Source organism: Bacillus rossius, chromosome 1 (genome assembly GCF_032445375.1).
Source record: "Bacillus rossius redtenbacheri isolate Brsri chromosome 1, Brsri_v3, whole genome shotgun sequence".
Taxonomy (NCBI): Eukaryota; Metazoa; Arthropoda; class Insecta; order Phasmatodea; family Bacillidae; genus Bacillus; species Bacillus rossius.
The window spans coordinates 116,877,517-116,904,666 of record NC_086330.1 but is presented as its reverse complement, the minus strand read 5'-3'; the positions used below and the strand labels follow the sequence as shown (position 1 = coordinate 116,904,666).

Sequence of the window (27,150 nt, the reverse complement as noted above, 5' to 3'; positions counted from 1 at the left end):
TCTACGTCAGTCTGTTGCTGGGGAAGATGCTATCCCATAGAGCTCCTACAATATGACGCCGACCGCCAATGCTCCTCTATGTCGCATAGACCGATATGCCTCATCAACGTCTCGCAAAAGCGTGTGCACCGAACGCGCTCGTGTGCGCAGCAAAGTGTAGTTCGTGCAACGAGGCGAACGCCATGCAACGAGTGCTACGCCGGTGGAAGGATCCGGCCCGCCCAACCAACCGGACACGAGGGAACCCACCACACTCTGCCCAGTAGAGACCCCCACCAGCACAGTCCTCACCACACGACCACAGAGGGCCGGCCGACCCACGGCCTACCTGGCGGAGTACGAGTGGTCCAGGTCCCCGTCGAGCTACTCCACCCGGGCGCGGCCCGTAGGGGGCGTTCCAGTGGTGCCAACACTCGTGGCCGGCCCCTTATCATCCCCCCCATCCACGTCGTCCATTCCACCACTACGCCACACCCCGACTACACTGAACCCCCCACCCACTTGTCACCATATTACGCTAGGAGAGGCACATGTCGCCGCCCAGTCCCAGGGGGGTAACAGACACAGGTCAGGTCGTACCCCCTTGTCATTCATTGAGTGGAAGAGGCATTCAGGGCAGAATAATTGCATCACAACACACCACCACTCCACCGCGTAGTGTAGGGCTCGCAGTGCGGTGAATGTCAGTGAAGTGCACAGCGTGTGAAGCGAGGCGTTGATGCACATAGCGGTCTCAGAGAAGGGGGGGCATTTGACGCCGACCGCCAATGCTCCTCTATGTCGCATAGACAGCTATGGCTCATCAACGTCTCGCAAAAGCATGTGCACCGAACGCGCTAGTGCGTGCAGCAAAGTGTAGTTCGTGCAACGAGGCGAACACCATGCAACGAGTGCTACGCCGGCGGAAGGATCCGGCCGGGTGTGGCATATCCCTCCGCCGCACTACAACAAATTAATTTATGTATATTTTTCCACAGGTTTTTATTAAACATTATTTTTCATCAATTAATATTCAGTCTTGTCAAAATTATGTCTCACTGTGCGTTTTGTCCCGAACCTGGCCGGTTCAGTTTCCCGCGAAATTCACACGTTTCCACGGGAGAGCTGGCGGGGGAGGGGGGTCGCGCGCGGCGACACTGTTAGTGTCCTTCAGGAGCTCCGACAGGCCGGCAGTCTGCGCGCAACGCGGAACCATCAAACTTTGCTTTCACCGACATGTAGTTTCAATAGTTTAATGTTTTCATAATCGTTTACGTACAGTTCCGCGGCCGGCCTCAATCTACCATGAGGTATTTCACTTAATCAAATCAGTGCTCCAAGATGAGTGTTCTACATAATACGTGAGTACTGTGGGGAGTCTACGAGACTTTATGTCGGCGCTTCACGCCCCGACTTAGCTTACCAGCTACTTAGTTTTGGCCCGCACGGGGCAGCCAGAAGGCGACACGTGCCACCGAACGTACTAACGAATCAGTCCTTGGGACACATCTAGGTATCATGTAGAGTCGCCGGAGACACGGGCCTACGTGCCACTAGCCCAGTTTATTAAGTGTTATGTAGTAGTGAAATGTTTGCTCGTCAAAGTGTAATCTGTCATGTTAGAGTTTAGGTATCACCGCTGCACGGTATCGTGCCACCAAATGTCCTTACGAATCAGTCCCTGGGACACATCTAGGTATCACGTAGAGTCGCCGGAGACACGGGCCTATGTGCCACTAGCCCAGTTTATTAAGTGTTAGGTAATAGTGAAGTGTATTGTTCGTCAAGATATCGTTCGTCATGTTAGAGTGTATTTTTGTAACTGTCGCATCACGTGTACAAGTCCGCCCCTCACGCGCATTAAAATCGTGAGCCGCCACTGAGGAAGTGAACTGCACATGTGACTAGTCGCGTCGGGAAAACCGTTAAGGCCAGAACGGGCAGCATCCTGTATAGGGCTGTGCCGTAATAAATTCATCAAATATCTTCCAGAAACTTTGTGTTATTCTTCAGGCGTCCCGAGTGGCCATAACAGCTCGGGGGGCCCTACTGCGTTAACCCCTACCTCTAGCCACAAGGCCGAACCTTCCCTGAGATCTCGAACCCAAGCAAAAATCACGTAAAAATCATAGGAGGTAACGTGTACGGCGCCAAATACTTTTCCTAACACTGAGTCTATAGTTTCAATTGTGTGATTTAAGCTCAATGAGTCCCGCAACATTTTGGGATAGAGGACAATCCCCATTTCGCAAGAAACCTCACGCCACATGACGAACCATGATGCGGTTCATGTTCTCTAACGACCATGTCTGTACATCAGCAAACCTTTCCCAGACTGAAGTGTAATGCCAAGTAACGGAGTAAAAATTTAACAGTGTTATTGTTTAGTATCAGTATAGCATACTTTTCAGTGTACTAACACAACCATTAAATCCACGATTTTCTTGATCAAATGCAAGTATTCTTCCAGTGTAAATCCCTTCCCAGTAAGTGTAAGGGAGACAGGACAGTGTGTGCAGTAACTGTAGGGTCTTGTTCATGGGATCAGACACGTGAGCCAGTGAGCAGTGTTCTCAGTTCCCCAACACCAGTAATTTCGGTCTGAATGTGATCTCAGGAGACAGTATAGGCCGAACGCACCCAACATACTCAAGAAGGCTGCTATTCGCATGAATAGCGCAAGGAAAAATGATCAACTACCATCAACTACTTGGAGAGGTTTGTCACATTTCCAATAGAGCCAGAGATGAAACCACAATATTACATATTAATAAAATTTCAATTCTTAATACTTTAGTAACATAACACCTTCAATAGCAGTAAATGGGAATCAGACATGGCAACTTTTTCTTCGGTAAGTTGCAATATGTATGTAAGTACAAACTTTGATGTGGTGCCATTTGAACTAGTGATAATCAAGCAAAACACCTAACCTAAATGGAAGCAAATATTGTGGTATGATGAAGTCATATATTGCAAGAGACATTAAGTCCATTCCCAATTCCATCACCAGTAGTCACCCCTGCTAGCAACATAAGAACTACACCTCGAACTTATATTTTTTTCCCCAAATAATAAACTTCTGCAGGCTAAATTATAAGTATTAACCGATTATGTATAAAATAAAAATAAACATAAGAAAAAACTATTTCCCGTTCCTGGAAGATTTCACATTGACTCCCAACTTTACTATAAATTGCCTGATGCCGTCCCCACTACCTCTATTGATTTTTACGTGATTTTAATATTGTTCGGGATCTCAGGAAAGGTTCGGCCTTGTGGCTAGAGGTAGCGGTACAATGCAGCAGCAGGCCATTATGTCACAACAACACTTAATCTTAAGTGCATCGAACACGCCCGAGCGTGATGTCCGCCGAGTGAGTGAAAGTGCACTGCGACGAACACCAATTCGATTACAGCGCCCGGCCGGGTGTGGCAATGCGCTAAATTAAATCAGTAATTATTCTTTTAAATCAAAAACAACCAAATTAATAACAATTAAAAGATAATTAATTCAAGGGAAATTATATCCAATTGTTCAATAATCATATACTGTGAAATATGTTATTTAAGTCCAAAACTGGTCGGATTTGTTTTCCCACGCTTCATGTGTCTTGGCGCGAGGTCGCGCGGCGCTTACGCGCTCAGTTGCCGTCGGGAGCACACAGGGGTCGGTCACTCAGCGAAAGCAGGGCCTACAGATTTCGCGCCACATCCAAGTCATCACCATAGTGTAAGTTTATTAAATACTTTTTTCAGCTCTGCGCCCGACCACACTTAGTCGTACGTCATTTCGTGCGACTCGTGACTTAACGTTTTATTCCCAACAGGGAGAATACAATTTACTACGTAATTTGCATGTCCTGAGCAGACGGACAGCGTGACTAAGTCTTACACAGTTTTCAGGCTTCGAAGCCAGTTAATCATCATTTGGATAGGCTCCTAGCCAGCCTCGTGTGTCGAGTTCTAACTCGTAAATCTATGTATTTACATTTTATCTTATTTAACTGTGTAACATCTATCTTGCAATCTAACTACGTAATAACTGTTTCAAGCTGTAATAAGTGGCTGTGACTTTTATGTTCTCATCTAGCTGGGCCTACATACATTTCGGGACATTAACATTTTGTAACAGGTTAGATTGCAAATAACTTTAGAACCTTCAATTGTATGTGCTGTTTTACATGTTAACGTCATTGACTGCATAAGCCGTAGCAGCATAGTAGCTCCACGATTATTCGCCGCATCCTTTACGTCGATAACAGCGACAGTATAAGTCTGCACATACCGTCGATCTATCCTGGTCGCGCGCATCGTGTATGTATAGAGACTCGCGTGCAGCGACGGTCAGACAACAGGCGCGGCCAGTCCTTGGACTATTGTGTGTAACGGTATTTAATAAAGTGCAGTGTCATGTCAATCAGTTTACCATTTATTTATAAGGCATATTGGGTGGCCTGAACAGCCCGGGTAGATTTCGAACCGCGACGCGCTCCTGCCTGCAGACACGAGGCCAAATCCCCGTTATTGCCCAGAGATCACTTTTGAGATTAATAATTACTCAAAAACTTAAACAGGCAGCGGGAGTGGCGTCAAATGGCGCGCAACTAGTGTAGCTTATAAAAAAGAACTTTCGAACGTCTTTCAAACTTCAAAGTGCATCAAAATTAATCAAACACGAGTTAGTTTGCTGTCGCCCAGGTTCTTGTGTTCGAGACTCGGCGGTGTTCCTAGCGGGACGGCTGTTTTCTTGCGGGGAAACGTGTCCGGGAGGGCACCAGGCTAACGCGGTGGTTAGCCACGATTTGGGTCGTGAGGTCCGAAAGCCCCTGCGTGGCCCACTAGGAACGGCGGTGGTGGTGATGATGTTAGGGGTCCCTAATGCCTGCTGTACCACTGGCCCTACACAGCATAGGACGCTGATCCCTAACTGGATTGGTGAGATTCAGAAATAACGTGAACAGCTTTGCACTGTCGTTTACACGCCGCGCACGGAGTGTGCGGAGTGGACGTTTAATTACGTTAGCAAATTACAGTTGCAATTACATTCACACGATTTCCCTAAATAAAGTACACTGTCATTAAACTCTGGGCGCTCTGACGCGCCATTACTAAAGTTACGTCCTCACGCCAGTCGAGTTTGAGGGAGAGAGTTTGATTAGAGACGTCTAATCCCGTAATTGGTGAACAGCGACGCGCGGGCCCACCTAGGTGGACCACGGTTCGCTATTAAATTAAGTAAAGTCTAGGGTTAGATGTAGCCAGTGTCTGTGCACTCGGCGATTAATTAAAAGTCTGTTGTGGCGATAGTCAGCCCGTACCATATATTGCACAGCCACACGGAATGCGTTGTGCGGGGCGTGTTAAGTTGACGCGGCTGGGTTAGGCCCCTACACCGGAAAAGGATCGGGCGCACACGGGGAGTATTTGAAAAAGGTTTCGGGATTTGACTATAGTTACCAGATGGAATTTCAATGAAGACAAAGAGATGATGGCTCCCCGTGGGACGTGCGTCCGTCCCAGTCCGCAAGTCGCGCTGTACTGGCGTCTGGCCCTGGCGTGAGGGGAGGGGTGAGCTCCCTGTCGCGCCAGAGTTTCTAAAGTTCCGTTATTCGTAAAAAAATATATTAATAACAAAATGTAAGTGGCTCTAAATAAACACAATAAAACTTAATGATTAACTTAAAATATATATTTGTTTTAGCAATTACATGTAATAAGTTTGTAAAAAATAAGTTCGAATTATCAGAGTCACACTGGAGACTGTTCGTTGCTTGATAACTGCTCCAGTGGCGAATGATAAATGCTAATTTGGGGTGGTTTTAGATAAGTCACAATTTACTCTATTGAATTCAGGCTGAAGGCCGCAAGGGGAACACTCACAGCTGTTTTAGTAAAAAAACTACAAGTGAGTGACCCGGGCACTCCTACGTCGCCTTTTGTTGCACGGTGTTGTTAATTAAAAGTGGCGTATTCATTAAAGTGTAGTGAATTTACCATGTACATGACTCAGTTTGTCTTGCCAATTAAGTTAAGGGCGTTGATAATACCTAAGTTCCGCGGCGCTCGTCTGACTCGGGTGGGCCATGGCTAGGGGCGCATTCCGTTAGCGGGGTCGGATACTGGCGGTTGCAGGTCGTGCTTTAGGGTGGCCTACGGCCGGACGACGTCAAGTTCTAAGACTGACAAGTGGCATTCAGCTTACGTGACTTTTTTAACAATTCGGGACTATTCACTAAAGAACATTTGTTTTTCATAAAATTCTATTTTATTTTCATAACTTCAATGCGACAGTCTCACGCCAAGGCGGCAGTGGAAGCCGGCGCGCCAGGAGGTCACGGGATACGGCGCCGGGAGATAGCGACGGGAGACGTCGCCGCGAGATAGCGACGGGAGACACGAGGATCGGTTTCCCCACGACGTAATAACGTCGGCACCGCGAGATACGGCCGGGATTGGTTACATGGCGTCTCACCGCGATCAGTTACGACTCGGCACCGCAGGAACGGCGCGCCGCAACCACGTGACGGCTGCTCGGCGTAAAGTGACATCACAGGCAGACAGACAGACAGTTGCACACGGCCTCGCATGCATCACCAGGCTTCCGCGGGCAGGAGTCGTGCGAGCACGGGTGACTGACTCGGGGATGAGGGGATGCGGTCCTCCCATCCCGCTCGCTCCTTGTCATCGACGTCCTGGTCCGTCGCCCGGATCAGTCTGCCGCGACCGCGAGACAGGTCACACGTCAGCATGGATGGGGACGAACCATGGGAGACATGCTTACGGGCGGTAAAGCATACCACGGAAACAGACGCCGCAGGGCGTTCCGGGGACAATAGTTACCAGACCGCAAAACCGGAACTGCAGAAACCAGACGTACGAGTAGGCGAGTGTGGGGCCGCGCAGTGCCGAGGACAGTCTGACGAGTTAGCCACCTGCTACCAGTATGGAACACTACGCCACCGAACCTGTACCATAGCGCGGGAATTCCTGGTTTTTCGGGATGGACTCTTTATGTGCCAGGCATGTGAAAGTAAAGCGACCGTGCCAACACACATAGCAGTCATGCCCAGCCCAGCCTGCACAGGCCCCGGAATCAGGCTCCCGGAGTTCGCTGGACAGGACCACGAGGACCCACGAACATTCGGCCGTACCTGCCGCGACCGTTTGGCCCGTTACTGCGTTCCACTCGACGAGTGGATGGAGCGAGTGAGTGACCAGCTCAGAGGAGCCGCCCGTGACTGGTGGGCCATGCTCGGGGAAGGCGAGATAGCATGGGACGACTTCATCTCTCTGCTGGAGAGCCGGTTCAACGATGCGCAGGCATGGGCACAGTGCCGGCGCTCTCTGTTCTGTACCCCGCAAGGGGACGACGAGGACGTCGAGTCGTTCATACCAGCCAAAGTGCGACTCCATCGCCGTCTAGCCACTGGAGGCTACCTAAGTGAAGACCTTGGACTGGTGGTCGAGCTGATGAGGCGGGAGTTGCACCCGCACCTGAGGGGAGCCACTGGACGTGACCTGGAGGACTTTGTGCAACTAGCCAGGGAAATTGAGCGGGATGTACAGCCGCTACCACAGGCGCTCGCCGCGAGGTCTCGTCAACAGGGGATGGCGCGGCCACAGCCTGTAGCACCAGAAGATAGGCTGGTGGTGGTACCCTACAGAGCCCCTGCATCTTCAAACACTACGACGGCGGGCGAGAGGCGGGTCCACGCACCACACCGAGACAGCGGAGTACACGGCGACCCCGCCACCACCTGCGGGGCACGACCACGCACCGCAGCCACCTGTCACGTCAGGCGGTGGTGCCACGCACGGGAGTGCCACACGCTCGCCTGCCTCCGCCCCGAGGAGCACGTGTTTTTGCAGACTGATGCCAGCCAGGAGAGGATGGGGGCGGTGTAGTACCAAGTAGGTTCATAGGGGGAACGGCGCGTAGTGGAACACGCGAGCGCCAAGTTCAGCCCGGTGGTGTGCCGCTATCATGTCAATGAACAGGATAGCATCACGGTCATGTGGGCAGTAGGGCGCTACAGACACCACCAGGAGGGCAGGCCCTTTACCCTCTGTACTGATAGTCAGTGTCTCAAGTGGCTCGACTCGGTACAGGGCCGCAAGTCGAAATTTACGCGGTGGGCTCTGACACTCCAAAGCTTCGACTTCCACGTCGAGCACGTCCCAGGGCGCGTAAACCAGCTGGCGGACGAACTGTCAAGACACCCCGACCCTAACACCGAGTACCACGACGAGGGCAGCTGGGAAGAACTGCTACTGCCAGTAGGGCACACTGCGGATACTCCGGGGACAGGCAGACCCGCGGTTCTATACGCCACTGTTTCTAACGCGAGTCCAGACACGTCTCTCCCCGACACGCTCGTGGACCTACATCGTGTTGTGCTGGGGGCGCAACAAGACAACGAGTCGGTGGGGGAGTGGGTGAACAGATGCGGGGAGCAGGTGTAGCCGCACCACAGATGTGTTGATGGGGAGCGGCAGACACAGGTGCCGGGGGACATGGAGACCTGGAGGACATTTGTACCTGCAGCTGCCCGTTCAGCTGTCCTGAACTTTTACCACGATTACGACCTAGCTGGCCACCCGGGTGCGGAACAGACACAAGGGGCGCTGCGTCTTAAGTTCCATTGGCCCGGCATTGCCAGGGACGTCCGCGACTATGTGTGGAGGTGCTAGCTGTGTCAGCAGCGCAAGTCGCGGCGGGCCGATGGGGTAGAGCAAGAGCAGCCCCGCAGACCAAGCAAGCCTTTTCACACACTAGCCTTAGACATCATGGGGCCGTATCCCTGCACTTCCCGCGGGAAAAGGTTTTTAGTCGTAATAACCGACCTTTTTACCCGCTGGGTCAAGGCTTTCCCAGTATCCAACGTCAGGTCGGGCACCATCTTGTCCCTACTGTGAGGCCGGGCCCCATCAGTGTCCTAACTCACACTGCAAGCACATACTCTTGTTTCCTTCCATAAGGTAACACTTGCCCAGATGGGGCCTAACCTGCGTATTAAATTCAAATCAAAACCAAAATCAAAACCTATACACAGTCACATCTGGAAACTGAGGTCTACCCACGATTCGGCTTCCCAAAGATACTGCTAACAGACAATTGATGCCAGTTCACAGGGGGGCGCTGGTTGGCTTGGATGCTGCCGGTGGGGGATTTCCCATGACACCACACCCACAAACCATCCTCAGGCGAATCCCACGGAATGGAGGAATCAGGAGATAAAGGTTCAGCTCCACCTCCGTCTCGGGGAGGACCATTCGAAGTGTGACATACACCTGCCCAAACTATTGTACTGTCTGCGCCGACGCACCAATGTAGTCACGGGTCACTCTCCGGCCGAACTGCTCCTGGGACAGAACCTGGCCCTCCCTGGGGAATGTCGGGTAGCCCCAGTGGCTACCGATCACCTATGGGGAGAGGAAATCGCAGTCATGAGGGAGCAGGCACGCGTTCATCAAGAACAATTCCTGGCACAAAAAACACGACAGTCTACCCACCCCTCTGCACAGCTTGAACCAGGCCAGTGGGTGTATGTGCGGCAGCACCACATATCTTCTGGGAAACATAATTTCTGTGTGGGGCTGGCCCCCGAGTGGTCTGAACCACGCCAAATTCTATGGCGAACCGGTCCATCCACGTACACTGTTCGCACTCCCAGCGGACGGCCGGCTAAGGTACACCGAGACAACTTGCGCCTCGTAGTCAACGACCTGACCCCAACAGGGGCAGAACCACCGGGTGAAAGGCCACCAGGCACGTCTCCGAGCCAGACTCAGGGCTCGCCCGAACTGGACGTGGCTGGCCCGCACGAACAACACAACGGCCACGCAACTGCCCCATCACCTACCCAGATTTCAGATACTGTTTTTTCCGTACCAGGGACTCCAACCGAGATCACAAATATCATGGACTCCCCAGTTCCCGATAACCCCTCACCCAGCATCCTTCCTCTCGCAGGGGACACTAGCTTGCCGATTACTGACCTAGCACTGATACTTTCAGACCGAGGAGGCGGCTCACCTTGTCTGGCAACCCGACGACGGTGACTCAAATAATGTAGCGGACGATGTCGACGAGCCCTGGTGGCCGCTGGACGTTAGCTTAAGCGAGTCCACTTTCACAATGTCTGTTGAGGAGCCTATGTCAGAGGGGGAGGAGGAAGTAGCGCAGAGGCGGTATCCGCAGAGGAGGCTTTGGCTGAATACCTGCACATGCTGCTCGCATCAACAGCCGCAAGCTAACGGCTCGACAGGCCCTGGGGAAGGGCGCGCGGCTGATAACGCCGGGGACAGTGGTGAGGGGGAGAACCAAGCCATTCTAGATATCAATACTAGTGCTAACACCATCCCTCCCAGGCGGGCACGGCACCCTCCGGTCCATCTGCAAGATTAAGTCACCGAATAATTACAGAATCAAGGGAATGCGAGGGTCCAGGGGGTGACCAGTGCACACCAGGGAAGGCGACATGAACAGGCAGCACCAACATTATCTCCTATTAGAGTATCGCACCGCATTCCACAGGTACCAACACATTTAAGGGACTACTTTCTGGGTCAAATCACGACGGCGGAGTCCCGAGGGACGATGGGGCTATCACCAACTCCGGCAAGGGAGGACCCACACCCATTTTTCAATCCATTAATAGGCTCGCAGTCGAGTATAAATGAAACTCCACAAAACTCACTATTTGCACCCTCCAGATGGGTCATGCCAGAACCACCATTTATTCAATTGTAGAAACACATTTACTAGGTATGCCACGCCCAGAGGCCCCACCTCGCACTAACCTTCTTAGTGCGACGAACCAGTGCACCACTTCCATGCGTGTGAGGAGTAGTGTTGTTGAGCATAGCGGCCTCGTTGGGTTGGAAAGGGGGGGGGGCATTTGATGCCAAACGCCGGTGCTCCCTCTGGTTCGCACAGGCCATTATGTCACAACAACACTTACTCTTAAGTGCAACGAACACGCCCGAGCATGATATCTGCCGAGTGCGTGAAAGTGTACTGCGATGAACACCAAGTCGATTACAGCGCCCGGCCGGGTGTGGCAATGCGCTAAATTAAATCAGTAATTATTCTTTTAAATCAAAAACAACCAAATTAATAACAATTAAAAGATAATTAATTCAAGGGAAATTATGTCCAATTGTTCAATAATCATATATTGTGAAATATGTCATTTAAGTCCAAAACTGGTCGGAGCTGTTTTCCAGCGCTTCACGTGTCTTGGCTCAGTTGTCGTTGGGAGCTCACAGGAGTCGGTCACTCCGGCCGGCCGGGGACAACCTGTTTATCGGTGGTGACTTTAATGCTCATCATTCTCTCTGGGGTGATCCTGTGCAGAATGCTGCGGGAAGATACCTAGCCGATTTCATACCGAGTTCTCCATTTATCTTACTGAACACTGGAAATGTTACATACATGGGCACCGATACCCGAAGAGCATCAGCAATAAACTGAACGCTCTGCTCTGAGAATATTGCACACGAATTTGTGTGGACCACCTTACAGGATACCATGGGGAGTGATCACTATCCTATTATTGTAACCACCCCGGATGAACGGCAGCAACACCCACCTTTGTAGAAGAATACCTCGCCGCTCTGGTATTCTTCCTACAACTACTACAACACTCAGTGGGATGTCTATCAAGCTCAGGTAGCAGTTAACCTCACTGCTAAAATGTTGGTTGACAGCTCCAAACAGGAACTCTACGATCAATGGCAGCATTCCATTACTACCACTATAAAACTCAGTTCACCCCCCCCCCAAACGCATCAAAATCAACTTGCACAGACCATATTAAGGCTGGTGGACCGCAGAATGCGCTAACCTGAATGATCAGCGTCTTAAAGCTTTTCATTTATACAAATGTGCTAGCAACAGGGAAACGGTGAAACAAAGAGATGCTGGCTCCCCATGGGACGTGCGTCCGTCCCGGTCAGCGAGTCGCGCTGTACTGGCGTGCAGCCCTGGCGCGAGGGGAGGGGTGAGCTCCCTGTCGCGCCAGAGTTTCTAAAGTTCCGTTATTCGTAAAAATCTATATAATTAACTAATTTTAAGTGGCTCTAAATTCACATAATAAAACTTAATGATTAACTTAATATCTATGTATGTTTTAGAATTGACATTTAATAAGTTTGTCTAAAATAAGCTTGAATATTAGAGTCAAGCTGGAGACTGTCTGTTTCTTGATAACTACTCCAGTGGCGAATGATAATGCTAATTTGGGGTGGTTTGCGTTACGTCACACGTTTCACTACTGAATTTAGGCTGAAGGCCGCAAGGGTTGCACTCACAGCTGTTTTAGTAGAAAACTACACGTGAGTGACCCGGGCAATACTACGTCGCACTTTATTAATTAGGGGCTTTTGTTTGTTTTTGATTACTTTATTATTGTGTGGGGAATTTTGTAGGCACGGGGAGTGCATTGCATGCGTAATTAAAATGGTTCGCTATTCTCTACCTTGGGCTGCGGTCCGCCCACTTGACTCGGGTGGGCCATGGCTAGGGGTGCTTTCCGTTAACGGAGCCGAGTACTGGCGGGTGCAGGTCGGGCTTTGGGGTGGCCTTCGGCCGTACGATGTCACTTTCATAACGTAATTTCTTCTTGCTTTTAGCATTCTCAGATGTAGTTTCTGCAATTGGCGAACTTTCTTCAGTCTTTGTGCTTTCCTTTAACCTTAAATCAAAGTAAAAAAACACATGTTTTTATTAATAACACTGCCTGAAGCTATACACTGAAAACGGCCCATGAATACTATAAATAATTTGTGTACTTACTTATTTTTCTCTCTCCAATTTGCTAGATTTTTACCTCTATTCCGTTTCCTTCGCACAGACAAATGCAATTTACCACGAGCATTACCTTTTACAATACATGCGTTTGTTTTCGCCATATATAAATGAACATCCATTCATCCCGAGCTAACACAGTGACAGCAAGGAAAACTAAATCCGACTGCCTCGCAGTCGCAGTGCCACCCCACCCCTTTCGGTCCTTATCATGGGACTGAGAAGTGTCGCCTATCGCGAGGGACTCAGAGCAATATCAGTCTAATGTACAATATCAGGCGCAAATGTTACGCTTCAAGCAGCTGGAATTTCTAGTTGCTATTTATCCCACTCTTAAGGCGCCATTATGGTATTTTTATATAATGAGGGCGATATCTGAAGATGCACGAACATGGAATCCTTTGAATTGTAGGCTTCTCATTTACATGACTGTGCTCTAGGCCGTTGTTTTCTACATTTGTTTTTTTTAGTTTCGACTGTTGGCTATAGCTACAAAAAATCAATAAATTTTCAAATTTTGTTTAACTGGTTTTTAATTTTGTTTTAGATATTTCCTTTTAATGGTTAATGACCAATTCCAGAGTGAATCTTCTTATTTACGCAAGGAAGCGTATCTACCAGGTAAGCTGCAACGACGGAATTGTATAGCTGGAAGGGGCAGGCGATAAAATAATAATAATAATAATAATAATAATAATTTACACCTGGAATTGGGCTTCCGCCCGGTGGCAAGGAGTTCCCACCCCCCAACTACCATCACTCCTCCCCCCTCTGGAGCCTCCTTCGTAAGTCCTTCCCTCCTCCCGGATCCAGTGTCCTCCCCTCAAGATCGTTCCACTCTCGCCCCGTCCTCACAAGAAATACCTGTCTTCCTCTATCTGTCCGTCTCCATTCTCTCTGAATCTTCCACTCATGATCCCTCCTTCCTCGATACAGCCCTCTGTGCAACCTAGCTCCCAGCTTTCCCCAGCCCCCCTCTCCCCCACGAATTACCTTATTCATTCTCACCAGCCTTTCCACCTTCCTCCTTTCTTGCAGCGTGTCCCACCCCAGCTCCTTCATCATCACCGATGGTCTGTGTCTTTCCCCCATCCTGCCTTCGCCTTCCCTTCTTCTCCACATATTCATCACCCATCTCGCTGCCTTGCGCTGCACCCTCTCCAACTCCTCAATTTCCTTCTCCACATAGGGGTCCCACACCGCCGCGGCATACTCCAACACTGGCCGTACCAATGTCACGTACGCCTTTTCCTTTACATTCCTACCTGTCCCTTTCAGTGTCCTGCTAAGCAGCCCTAACCCCATTCTGCCCTTCGTCACCACCTTCTTGACCTGCTTTCCCCACCCCAAGTCGTTCTGCAGGATCACTCCCAGGTATTTATACTCCTCAGCTTCCTGGATCACCTGTCCCTTCCAGCAGTACACTTTTCCCTCCACCCTTCTCTTCCTCGTTAACCTCACCACCTTTGTTTTCCCTACATTTATACCCATTTCGTTTTCCCTCGACCAGCACTCCAGTTTCTGCAAGTCCTCTGCCAGGTGTGCCCCTTCCCCCACAGTTTCATAGAGCACACAATCGTCCGCAAACAACCGCAGCCTACTTTTCAACCCCTCCCCTACATCATTCATCATGATCAGGAAGAGCAGGGGTCCCATGACACTGCCTTGTGGTACCCCTGACATCACATTTCCCTCTTCTGACCATTCCTTACCCACTCTCACTCGCTGGATCCTGTCCCTCAAGAAGTCCCCTGTCCAATTTACCACCCTCCTGTCCTCTATCAACCCCTCCACCTTTTCCATCACCCTCCTGTGCGGCACCCTGTCAAACGCTTTCTCAAAGTCTATAAAAATAGCGTCTACCTGCTTTCCCTCATCCACTGCCTCCACCAAGTCCTCCAGCAGCCCCGCCATCTGCGTTTCACAGGAGTAACCCCTCCGTAAGCCGTGCTGCCTCTCATCCATCCAGTCCCTTTCCTCCACCCTTTCTACCATATACCTCACTACCAGCCTCTCCATCACCTTGCCTACGTTTGACGTCAAGCTGACCGGCCTATAGTTTGCCGGGTGTGCCTTATTCCCACTCCCTTTATAGATGGGCACCACCACAGCCTCTTTCCACTGCCTCGGCAGCTGTCCCTCCTCCTCCAGTGACTGCGCATACAGTACTTGCAGGTACTTCCCTATCACCTTCCCTCCCAGCTTGAGGTGCCTGTTCCCTATCCCATCTGGCCCAACCGCCTTCCTCACATTCAGTCTCCTCAACTCCCTTAATACATCATCCCTCCGTATTTCCAACCCTCTCTCTCCCCCTGACTTCTCCTCTTGTGCTCCGCACCATACTCCCCGGTTTACAAAAACCGATAAGTATTGTTCTTGCAGTAAACGAGCCTTTTCCAGGTCACTCACACACTCTTGCTCTTCTCTCCCCTTTAATACTGGCAGTCCCTTCTCCCCCTTTACTCTCCTAACATATCGGTACAGATCCGCCCAGTTTCCCGGCCCCCCTTTCTCCATCATCCTTTCCATGTACGCATCCCGTGCTTCCCTAGTTTTCTTTCCCAGTTCCTTCGCCAGATCCTTCATTTCTGCGTTTAGCCCCTCCCCTCCACGCTTCTTGGCTCTTGCGTGGAGCCTCCTGCACTTTCGCTTTAATACCTTTACCTCCCGTCCATGGTAGGGCGGGTCGCCACCCTTTCCTACCCTCCTTTGGGGTACGAAGCACTCCACCATTTGCTCCAATATGCCCCTCAAAACCTCCCACTTCCCTTCTAGTTCTGCAATCCCTTCCCACCTACAGAACTCCAATTCAAGAAATGCCTCCGCCCCTGCTCTATCCGCCCTGCTCCACTGTCTTAACACTTCCTTCCTACTTTCCTTCACCTCCCTCCAACCCATATCTATCTCCACCACCGGGATTTTGTGGTCACTGATGCCCTCCATCACCGTAGTGCCTACTACTACCTCCACAGGCCTCACCAGCACCACATCTAGTAGGTTCCCAGATTCCCCCTGTCCTTCACCATTCCTCATCCTGGTGTTCTCCCCCACCACCTGCTCCAGTCCACTATTTACCAACTGGGTTGCCCATCTTTGCTCCCTCACCCCCACATCCTCCGGTCCTTGCTCCCACACCACCCCTGGCATGTTTAGGTCCCCCGCCACTATCACCCACCTATCCTCCCTCAACAGTGACAGCCTGTCCTTTACCCCTTGTATAACCGCCTCCCCTTGCCCTGGGGGTCTGTACACTGCCAGCAGCATGAAGTCTTTCCCTTTCCCTTTTTTTTCAATTCCATTATTTCCACACTTTCCCCCACCCATTCAATCTTTCCTACTAGTCCCTCATGCACACATACCATAATCCCTCCTCCTGTCCTGTTCCTGTCTCTTCTAAATATTTCATAGTTTGCCCCCTGCAGTTCTCCATCCCCTATTTCCTTGTCCAGCCACGTCTCTACTGCTATGGCAATGCCCACCCCATATGCTTCCACGACACTCCAAAACTCATCCAACTTTCTATAGACACTCCTACAGTTTATCACTGCCACTCTCACCCGTTTTCTTCCTTCATTCACTTTCTCTCTCCTGATCCCTCCACTCCACCTCCCTCCCTCTACTCTTTCCGCCCCCTCCATTGACAGTCCTAATCTCTCCCCTTCCCCTATCCGCTCCCTTTCCTTCCCCTCATTTCTCCGTTTCCCGAATGGTCCCCCCCTCCTACCACCGCCCTACGCATTTTTTCGACCTCCACCTCCAGGTACCTGGCTAGCTTGCCTTGCCCTCTCTGACTAAGATGGATGCCATCCTCGCTGACATCTACCTCCCCTAGGTGTTTTCCCACGTTCACATATCTTCCTCCCATCTTATCGCAAATTCCCTTCATCTCCCTGTTTGCCTGCTCTATCCGTCCTGCCGGGACTCCTTTCCTTGGGAGAACCCCATGCACTACCAGGCCCGTCTCCTGGCCCCATTTCTTTCTTATTTCTCTCACAAGGTTTTCCAATCCCTCCTTCACATGCTCTACTCCATCCGCATAAATTACATCATTAGTTCCGCCCTGTATTATCACTGACCTCACATTTCCTTCCCTCCTCATGCTCCTTACTACTTCTGTCAAGTCCCTCAATCTCCTTCCGCCCCTGAATGTTCTGTACACCTCCTCCCCATGACCCCTAACCCTAAATCCCCTCATCATTGAGTCCCCAATCATGAAAATTTTCTTCCGCTCTCCTTTATCCTCCTCTACTCCTGCAATCTCGCTTCCCCCCAACAATTTCTTCCTCCTCACTATGTCCACCTCTTCCCCCCTTTTCCTCTCCATCTCCATCTCTACTGTAACAAATCCTTTCCCACCCTCTTCCAGCCCCTCAGCAGCATTCCCACCTGCTTCCAGGCCCCCGTTTCTCACCACATCAGCCCAGTGGTCTCCTCTCACCCATTTGTCTTTCCCACCAGTATTTATGTCCACCACTCCCTCCTCCCTGCCCCTCATCAACACTTCTGGTTTCCCATTATTTGTCCCCTGCCACACCCTCTTCCTGTCCCCGGTCCTGTACCCCCCCCCCCCCCCGTGTTTTCCTCTGCTCCTCAAGGGACCTCAATTTTACCTCTAGATCCCAACGCCGGTCTCTTTCCCTGTCTCTATCTCTTTCCGCATGTAGTCTTTTCAATTTTCCTTCTTCTACCTGCTCCTTCAAGTTCCTTACTTCCGCCCTCAGCGAATTTACCAGTTGGCCTAGCTGGCCCATTTCCTTCTCACACTTTTCCCAACCTGTCCTCATCGAGTCCACTTCCCTCCTGTTTTCATTTACAAGTCCCTCCATTTTCCTCTCCCTCCCAGCTAGGTCCCTTTCCAATTCCCTTTTCCATCTGTTACACTCTTGACAAGATTTATCTCCTCCTCCTTCCATAATCCTTCCATTTAGCATTTCCATTATCCACTCCTGCATCTCCCTCCACCCAGGCCTCACTGCTCCTCCTAACCTCACTATCTCCTGTCTCTGAATAGGATCCCCTTTTTCCTTTGTCCCCCACAATCCCGTGCACATGTCTTTCCCCTTTTCAACCAACATTTCCCTGTCGGCTTTCTCCTTCTCCCCATTGCATTTGTCACACCACCACACTACATCCACCAGGCTCTCCAGACCCGCCATAACCCCGCCGCACTTTCCGTGAAACCACCCGTGGCACCCTTCACACTGCACTCCCTCATCCCCCTTTTTCCACACCTTCTTACAGCCCTTACATCTAACCTTACCTCCCATCCTTAATAACAACCACCTAGGTTTGTTTGGTCAGGTCAGTTACATTATAAATACTTTAAAACTAAACAATCATTAAAATTATTCACATTATTTTTAATGTCCGCTTAGTTTGAAAGTATTTATAATGTAGCTGACCTGACCTAATAGACCATTTTAATTAATTAGGCATTCACGAACACGGCAAAATAAAAAAATGGTGACGGTCGAATGATAAACATAGGTCTTGTATTGCACAATAAGAACTGCAATATCTCCTAAAGTATTTGGAATTTCATATCTCCGCCGGGTTTAATGAAAAGAGGAAGTGAAAGAGCATCTTACCTAATAAAAGTATTTTCGGATTTTTAACATTTATTTTCGCGCCACACTGCTTGGGGAGCATGCCTTTCCTGCAACCTTTGCCCCGTGTTTTGTCATATTATTTTGTTAATTTTACTTTAGTGTAAATATTTTAATTTATTAGAAGTGTGCGGGTTTGTAGGTGTGCATAAAGATATTGTACAAATCATGTAAAACAAAGTTATACAACTAACTTACTACTAAATTTATGTAAAAAAAAAAATATTTCTTCTAATATTCCAATTTTATGAAACTGCCACTGGTTGGGCAGTATGTACAGCTAAATGCAATTTACAGTTACACATTTGTAATTTTTTTTATTGATTATAACATGGTAAAAGTTCCATATCACATAGGCCTACACAAGTTTATCCGTTTATTCTGATGGCATGGTTATGTATATACATTGGTTAGTAATTATTCCATATCAATTATCCAATTTATAGCTTGATCCTGATAGCATGATCCTGAATATATTGATCCCGTTATACATGATGCTTGCTGTTTTGATGTAGTAGGTACTTCGATAATACAAACAAATTACCTATGTTCCATGTCTTTTGGAAATTTTTTCTTTCATGTACATTTTAGTATCATTATTGATTGTTATGTCACAAGTTTTTGTTATGTCCAGGATCTTTGGACATTCTAAATTAAAACTGCAATCATCATGTACACAGGATCAATGTATACAGGATCATGCCATCAGGATCAAGGAATAAACTTGGTTACATGATATGAAACTTTATCCTGTGTTACATGATGCTTGCTGTGTTAATTTAGCATATCAAAAGATTGTGACCTTGACAAAACCTTGTAATATATCAATGAATTATGTCAGTAAGTTAAATCTATAAAAGGAAAAAAAAAACTGACTGACCTGACATACTTAATAAGGTTATTATAGGTATTTGAGTTTTTTTTGGCCAGGATCTTTTTCTGCATACTGAATTAAAAAAGCAATCATCATGTATCACATAATGTATACTCAATCATGGCATCAGGATCGAGGGGTAAATTGGATACATGATATAAAACAATTACCTCTGTTTTATGTATTTAAAATCAGAATAAAAAACTGTTGCAATTTATAAAATATCAGTCTTGACTACAAAAAGTGTTCATTTGCAAGGTAATTAATCAAGATTAGCCCTACACACATGCACACGCATGTATACGTAATATGGCATTTTTATATGCTTTTTAGTGTTATTTATGTTTTATTGCATTGATACACTATGCATAGGTAGGCAGTGAATTGCTCTTAGATGGATGAGTCCAAGAAACTGCAACACATAGGCTGCTTGAAAAACAAAAAAAAAACAGCATCACCCAAGAATAAATTGAGCTATTATTTGTAATGTGTGGAATTGTGTGCTTACATAGTAATTTTTTTTATTTTGCTACTTGGTGTGTTGAAGTACTTAATATTTTTATAACAGATTGATAGGTACTCTTTATTTGAAAGTAATTTAGAAAGAGAATGCTTTTTGGTTTTGCTGATTGCTGTCTCAATGCATTTGAAAGTAGTCAAGGATTTTGGGTAGGTATCAATTTTTTGGTGTGATCTTTTTATTGTAGTATTATTTTTTTTTAAATTAGGCCTAGTGCATTGACATACAACTGTTGCTCTTTCAGGTCATGGATATACTCCCAGTCTACCTTTACAGATGTCTTTGTATTTCAATATCTTCTTTCTTCCTGTTTGGCTTATTACACTCATCGTCATACTGCCGGTGAAGGTTTGTACCAGATTGAGAATACTGTTTGACGCAGATGCCATTCCATTGTAATAATACTGGAGATAGTGGTGTAACTTTGAACTCCTTGTTTGTAGTACGAGTGCCTTAGCGACATTTATCGCTTCATCACGGTCACCGTTGTTGTGGCTGTGATTGTGGTTGAATGCTTACGTCTGTACTTGGGTTACCTCGGAAATGTCTCGGAACAGGTAAGTGTTTGCGACTCTTTTACTAAACAAATGTGATGTGAAGATTTTACAGAAGGAGATGTCATTCTATTCATCAACATAGGTAGCTGCTGTGTGAAGACCTGGTGTGTGTATGTCGAATCTGTGGTCAGTACAGCCAGAGAGATTTTGTATGTATTATCACACCTCATTTGTAAACTAATCAAAAATAAATGCACGCCCATACCACAAGAGTTATTTATTTTGGTCATATCTCCAAATATAAAAAAAATTTACTTCTAGAATTCTAATAAACTCACCTTGCAGTTAACAACTACTGTAAAGTTGTATATATGTATACATGAATATATAGTGGTAAGAGCTGTAAAATTAGGAATTACTATAATGTTTGTTCACTGATAAGAAGTTTTGAGTTAAAATGGAAAAGAGCAGTATTTAATTGATAGCAAAAGTCCTTGTATAAAAAATCATTTTTTGAGTTCTGATGTCAAGTGTATTGAATGGAGCCTATACATTCATTTTAAGATAATAACCAAGTTAACTGTTACAAGAAAAGTAAATTTTCGAAACAATAAAAATTGTAAAATGTTGTTTGATTATTCCATAAAATAGGTTGAAATATGAAAACATTTCTGAGTAAAAATCATTTGAAACCAGAATAATAAATGTAAATATTATTATCACTACCTATAATAATTTAATGATGGTTATTTTAATACTACGTATGTTGTCAATATTTACTGGTTTTTAATTCACTAAACCATACAATTTTCCATTGAGGATAAAATATTTCAATTTTGTGGGAATCCATACATTTAATTTTAATAATTGTACAGTATATTAAATGTAGCTGACCTTACGAGGCTTTAATTAAAATTGTGATCACAGAGACTTGCAAATGATTAGCCTTTCTCAAAAAACTTAGCCTCCATGGGAAAAGCTGCCCTTCCCGGCAATATATCACCATTATGTGTGATACAATAACAAAGTGATTATAGTAGATGCCAAAAATAACTAAACTGTACTAACTTTTGATAAGGAGTTTTAAGGCGAGACCTCAAGCTGTAACTCATTTACTCATTCTCATTTGACCATCTCTATAATCAGTAACTTGTAATGGCAATATGTAAAGTATTAATGGGGAAAAAAAAACTTTTTTGCAGCTTAAAATAATATTGCTGACTTTATATTATCCACATACTAAAGAGACTTGGCAGGAGTATTACCAGATTTTGTTTATGATTCACAATTGTTTCAGTGATTCACGGTGCTACAGCAAAATCCATAAACATGAATACAAACTACTTAAGAACATGATCATAAAAAATGTTATCACATGAGCATCTTCAAAACAAATGATCTGCTGTTATTTATAATTTATGAAGAAAAAGTGCCCAAGTATATAATATTTCCTATATACTTATTTCTAGAAGTTGGCTGGTTAGGGCCAGGGGTATGCATCATTACAGTGTTTTAGGAATACCAAGTAATAAATATTGTGTTGTCTAGTTAAATTACGTTATTTTGCACATCAATTTTTTTTATATTCCAAAAGAACATAAGGACTTCTCAAACTTTGGAAACAGTTTTCTTTTCGTTTCCAAGAAATTGTTCTGACTGTGGTTTCGTTGAGCACACCCTCCAGTAGAGGTCAGGAGCCTCGATAGTTTTCAGTGAGTGATGATGTGGGAGTGGTGTGTGTGCCAGACACCGGAGCTGGCGGGCTTCTGGCTGCTGTCGTTGCTGCTGCAGCTGCCCTTGCAGCTGTTCCTGACACTGAACCAGCGCACTGCGCCACAGCTGGTGGAGGTGGCTGTGCAGCTGGTCATGTTGGCACTGCTCCTTGTGCAGCTGGTCACAGGGTTGGCGGCCCTGGGCCGGGCTGGCGGCACGAGCCGCTACTGAGCACGCCCACACATTACCAACTGTAAAAATATTTATTTTTAGTTTGACCGTCAGAAGTGTAGTGATCTATCTTGGATCAAAATATCAAGTTTTTTAAGAACTAGAATGTTTGTCATGTTTTCTCGCAGGCCAATGAACTAGAACAATGTGACTGTGCAAAAATCTTTGTGTGTGTGTGTGTGTGTGTGTGTGTGGGGGGGGGGGGGGGGTTAGCTACGGCCTACGAGCCCTAACCTGTGATCTTGTCAATATTTACTCTAATGACAATATCAGCATATAAGCAGTTATGAAAATCATGTGGTGAAAGTAGCTATTTGTGTACAGACACTTGCTCAGTATTGCATGAAGGTTGTTGACTAGGCCTGTGTGAATATCAGTTTTTTAATTTGAATTAAATATGAATATAAAATTATTCTCGAATACAAATATCATCTTCGTATATTAAGAATTGGAATCCCACCAATTTTTGTTTTAACATAAAATCAATACATATTGAAAGAAAAAGTAAAAGTGTAGTGTAGGGCTTCTGGGGAATTATATAAACTGCTGCCTTGATAACAAACTTAATATTTAAAAAATACTAAAGCTGGACTGCAAAATTATTAATAAAAAATACAAATTGGCATTAACAAAGCAAATGAATTAAAAACATTCAGAATAAAGATAAAACATTGGAGTAAAAATTATTCATATTTAGAAAGTAACAATAAAAAAATGTAAACAATTCAGATCATTAAAATAATTATATATGGGCATTGGGCACTCTAATGTTGATATAAATGGTAAAGTTAGTGTTCAATTAGAGCATCGTAGGCTCTATTCCTACATCTCCCCCTTCCCACAAATGGTTCAGTCCTAGCTGAGATCTAATAGATAATTAGAGTAATATTTATGCATTTATGGTAATACATCACTATCATTTGTTAAGAGACCTATTCTTTTATTTACTTGATGAATTGGTAATTGCCAGTAATGAGTTTTAAATATGGTAATCTAATCAGTATTCAGTGAAATTATTGTATGTGGTGTATAACTCCCCCAAGTGTAACTCATCAATAAAGGCTTACAGCTCCAGTGACGAGTGTGCACATCATCCTAGAAGCCTGCAGTATAGGCAACCAGCCATAGAAAAAGTATTCCATGTATAAAAAATTGTGGTCATGGCCGGAAGCCGGAATGTGGCGACAGGCTTGTCGGTCAGCAAACAATATTCTTGGCCCTATTAACAGCTGCCCTCGTGGGTATAAAAAAACCCTGTCCACAGCACACGACAGCAAACAATCGTCGCCAAAGCTCGAGCCCACTGCCACCTTAAGTCGTTACGTTGCTCAACACAGGACTACGCACTATGGAATAAGGGTATGATGACTCTACTTGGTTATTATTTGGAATAATTTTGAAGAATCACAGTAAACTGATGAACTTTTCTGTTCGCAAGTTTTTTGTTTGCTTGCTATTTACATATTGCTTCTCTGGCGGTTATTTTAATAAGCGAAATTAGTGAATGATTATTTTATTTTCTGGTTAATTCGTTTAATAAATACCCCATCCCTGGAAAAGTCCAATAATGTGCACCACATGTTTTATATGAGTGTCTTGTCATACTGTCCTTATCACAATTGTGTGGTTCTAGTTGATTGAACCAGAATAAATTAATAAATAACATGAGTAAGACTTGTTTAACTATATTTTACTTAGGTGATAGGTAAATTTCCCTAATAAAGAACTATCAGTATCAGTATCCACTACCTAACTGAATACATAAAACCAACTGTAAACATAACATCAATAAACAATACGGAAACTATCTTTGGTCTACCATCTGGCGATCTTGGGTTCGGTCCAGCGGGTGATCCTGTCAAGTTCAGTAGCGTATCAACTAGATGGCGCTGCAGCGCATCAACTTCTATCTTACACTGGCAAAACCATATCTACCGGGTTCTGCTAATTAGCTATAAAATGCTCCAATCAGGCTTTAAAGCAGAAAAATTTGATTGCCACACTAAAATGACTTGCTGCAAAAATTTTTTGTAGATATCAAAAACATTTTCCAATACAAAGTCAGTAATTGTAGCCAACTTTTTTCCAAGTGAGATGCACCAACTTGTAAAAAAAAAATTTTTCACTCATCCAGTATTTTTTTGTGTATTTCAATTTTTCGTCATACTGAGTGCATGCACTATTTGACTAACTCGACAAATTATTTAACACGTAAATGGGAACCAGTTGTGACATGGAGGTTACAGTTATTTAAAACATAGAATGAAAGTAAAGTATGGGGAAGTTTATCACACTGAACACTGGTCAGAAACCAATGCAGTTTTTCACCTTTGCTGGTTGACTGTGACACCGGCAGGGTGTAAAACACTTAAATCAATTAATTGCCAGCAACAGTTTGTTGTTTAACATGTGTTTAATATCTTTAAAATTTTAAACAGGGGTGCATGTTGTACCGTTACGGTGCATAATTATCTTACAAATTGTGCATGTGATTCATTTAATTATTTTTTTTTACTCCATGGTTGCGATCAAAGACAACTATGTCTATATGTACGTACATTATTCTTTGGAAACGTTTGTTTATGAGAGAGGTGGTTGCTAAGGGCACTAAAAGAAAATGTATGTAATAAATGCCGAGAAGATTGAAAAAAACATTACTAATCCTATCTGTTGGGAAATACTCAAGGAATTGTCGTAGAGTTGATTTAAGAAACAATGTTCGTATTGTAAGTTCATCCTGCTGATGTGGTATGTGTACTTTAATACATTTTTTTTTAGTGTTCTACAAGATTTAATAATTATATTCTTATAAGTAACAGGCTAAAGTGAAATCGGTGATAATTTTAACAAGAAGAACTGACAATTAAATATAATTTAAAATAAAACAAATATTTTCTGGATGATATGTTTTCTGATGAAAGAAGTAAAGTCATTTTCGGCCCCAGAAGTCTCGTCAGAAAGAACTCAAGAAATGCTACCCTGAGATTAAACTATAGCCGAGGAATTAGAATAGATTTACCGTAAAAGAAATAATTAAAATTGATAGGTGTCATAATTAAACATACACATCATAACTAAATATTCATTATATTTAAGAACACTTGAGTGTTATGTGTCCGACCTAATCCGTGTACATCATCAAAACTCAGTCTGGTACAGGGTAGATCCTATAAATTATATATTGTAGTGATACAATAATGGTAATTTAAATATTAGCTTTCCTACCTAGTGTAAACATACTAATAATTCTTGAATTTGTATTTATTATTTTATTATAAAATTTGTCTACGGATCTGGATACATAACAGTGTGATGAATATACGCAAGAAACATATACGCACAATGTTGTTACAAGGCTGCCAGAAGTGAGGCCTGGTCAAGACCAGCGCACAGGCCAGGCAGATTCCTAGGAACCCCCTTTTCCCTCTGAAGACATGGCATTGGTGTTTGCCCCTCCCCTGCATGAATCCGATTGGCGTTTCTAAGGAGTCCCAGCTCCTCTCCGTTTCTCTGGAGGATTCTGCGGGTCCCCAGAGCCCACTGCGTGGAGTGGCATAACTAGTACGTCATTGTTCTGGGAGCTTCGGGTGTCAAGTAGACCCTGATGATGTGACACTTCAAAGGGGGCTGAAGGGTATAAAAATGGCGACGCCAGTCTCAGAGGAGTGAAGTGGGTGAGTGACCCTTTGGTGAGCGATTGCGGATGATGAGCGATGAGCTTTGTGCGTGGAAAATGGTGCATCAAGACTGTGTTGTGTGTGACGAACGAGCGAGTAGTGTGAGGCAGTGTTTTCGGGACAGAGGTGCGGGTAAGATACAAGCAATACGGCCAGCCACTGTCGAATCAAGATCTTAGTGAGAAGAGGAAACTGTGGACCGACTAAATGAAAGATTGAATAATTTGTTGGCAGACATTGTAATTGTTGTAATTTAACTTATAATGTAAATAGTAATTAATAAACAAAACTGTATTTAATTGGGCTAACCTTTTCAAACTATTTTCCTACTATTAATTGTGGGAAAGTGTACTTATATGAACAACCTCTTTGGATATATTGATTGTTGTCAATATCTTTATTCGCTTCAATATTTTTTTCTCTTGTGCATATGTATGTCGGCCATGTTTGTGTTCTCATATTTCTGATTACATGTGTTTATCTTAAGTATAAATATGACCTTTTTTTTCTTTTTTTTTTCCACTGTTGCCCTAAATTTCCATCAGGTTATGGGCCCAGGTCATTTATATTGTGTTAAATTAATTTTCGTGAGTTCGGAAAAAAGTAATTACAGTGGAAGAGTTTATCGGACTTATCGCCTCGTTTAGATCTTTCAACAATTACAGACTTGAAATGGCTGAATCACGACTCCCAGCTATTCGAAAGTTGGAAAGAAGGGTCAACTACTCAACATGGAAGTTCGGTATGGAAAATTACCTTGTTGGAGAGCAGCTTTGGCAGAATGTTACCAGCGAAAAAATGGATCCGGCCAAGGATGCATTCACCAAATCGAGGATTAACCTAATGATAAAACACCTGTACCCTGTGGTAATGGGTTTAAAAACGTCTTAAGAGGTATGGGATGAGTTACAGAATACTTTTGAGGATAAAGGCTTGTGCCGTTTATCATAATTTTTGGAGACAGGTTTTGAATTTTAAATTTAATTTTTATTTTTTAAAGAAGGAAACCACAAAAATAAAGTTGCATTTTAATTTCATTTAATTTTGTTTCCATTACTGTACTCTCCGATGTAATTTTGTGCAACCCAGTGCACCTGCGCTTGTTCGCAGGCCCAATTAGATACCTTTTGCTGACGTTTGGTTATCGCCGCATCTCGGCCCCGTTTTTCATCACGTTTTCTCCCTGTAACAGTATGTCTTTTCGTGCTAGCGAACGCTACCCCGAGCCCACCGCTAGCA

The 27,150-nt window shown here is 45.4% G+C and overlaps 1 protein-coding gene across 3 annotated transcripts; it reads left to right on the top strand.

Moving 5' to 3' along the window:
* The first annotated feature begins 13,022 nt into the window (after nucleotides 1-13,022).
* LOC134542932 (transmembrane protein 17-like) lies at nucleotides 13,023-26,210 on the top strand. Of its 3 annotated transcripts, none has more exons than XM_063387551.1 (5): nucleotides 13,023-13,201; nucleotides 13,341-13,414; nucleotides 20,038-20,141; nucleotides 20,237-20,350; nucleotides 22,037-26,210. In XM_063387551.1, the coding sequence occupies exons 1-5, from the start codon at nucleotides 13,185-13,187 to the stop codon at nucleotides 22,232-22,234; spliced, it is 507 nt and encodes a 168-aa protein (XP_063243621.1). In that variant the 5' UTR covers nucleotides 13,023-13,184; the 3' UTR covers nucleotides 22,235-26,210. The 3 variants fall into 3 exon arrangements, with proteins under 3 accessions (XP_063243621.1, XP_063243613.1, XP_063243629.1); XM_063387559.1 differs by having other exon boundaries at nucleotides 13,044-13,201; nucleotides 22,082-26,210; XM_063387543.1 differs by having other exon boundaries at nucleotides 13,023-13,414.
* Nucleotides 26,211-27,150: the final 940 nt, after the last annotated feature.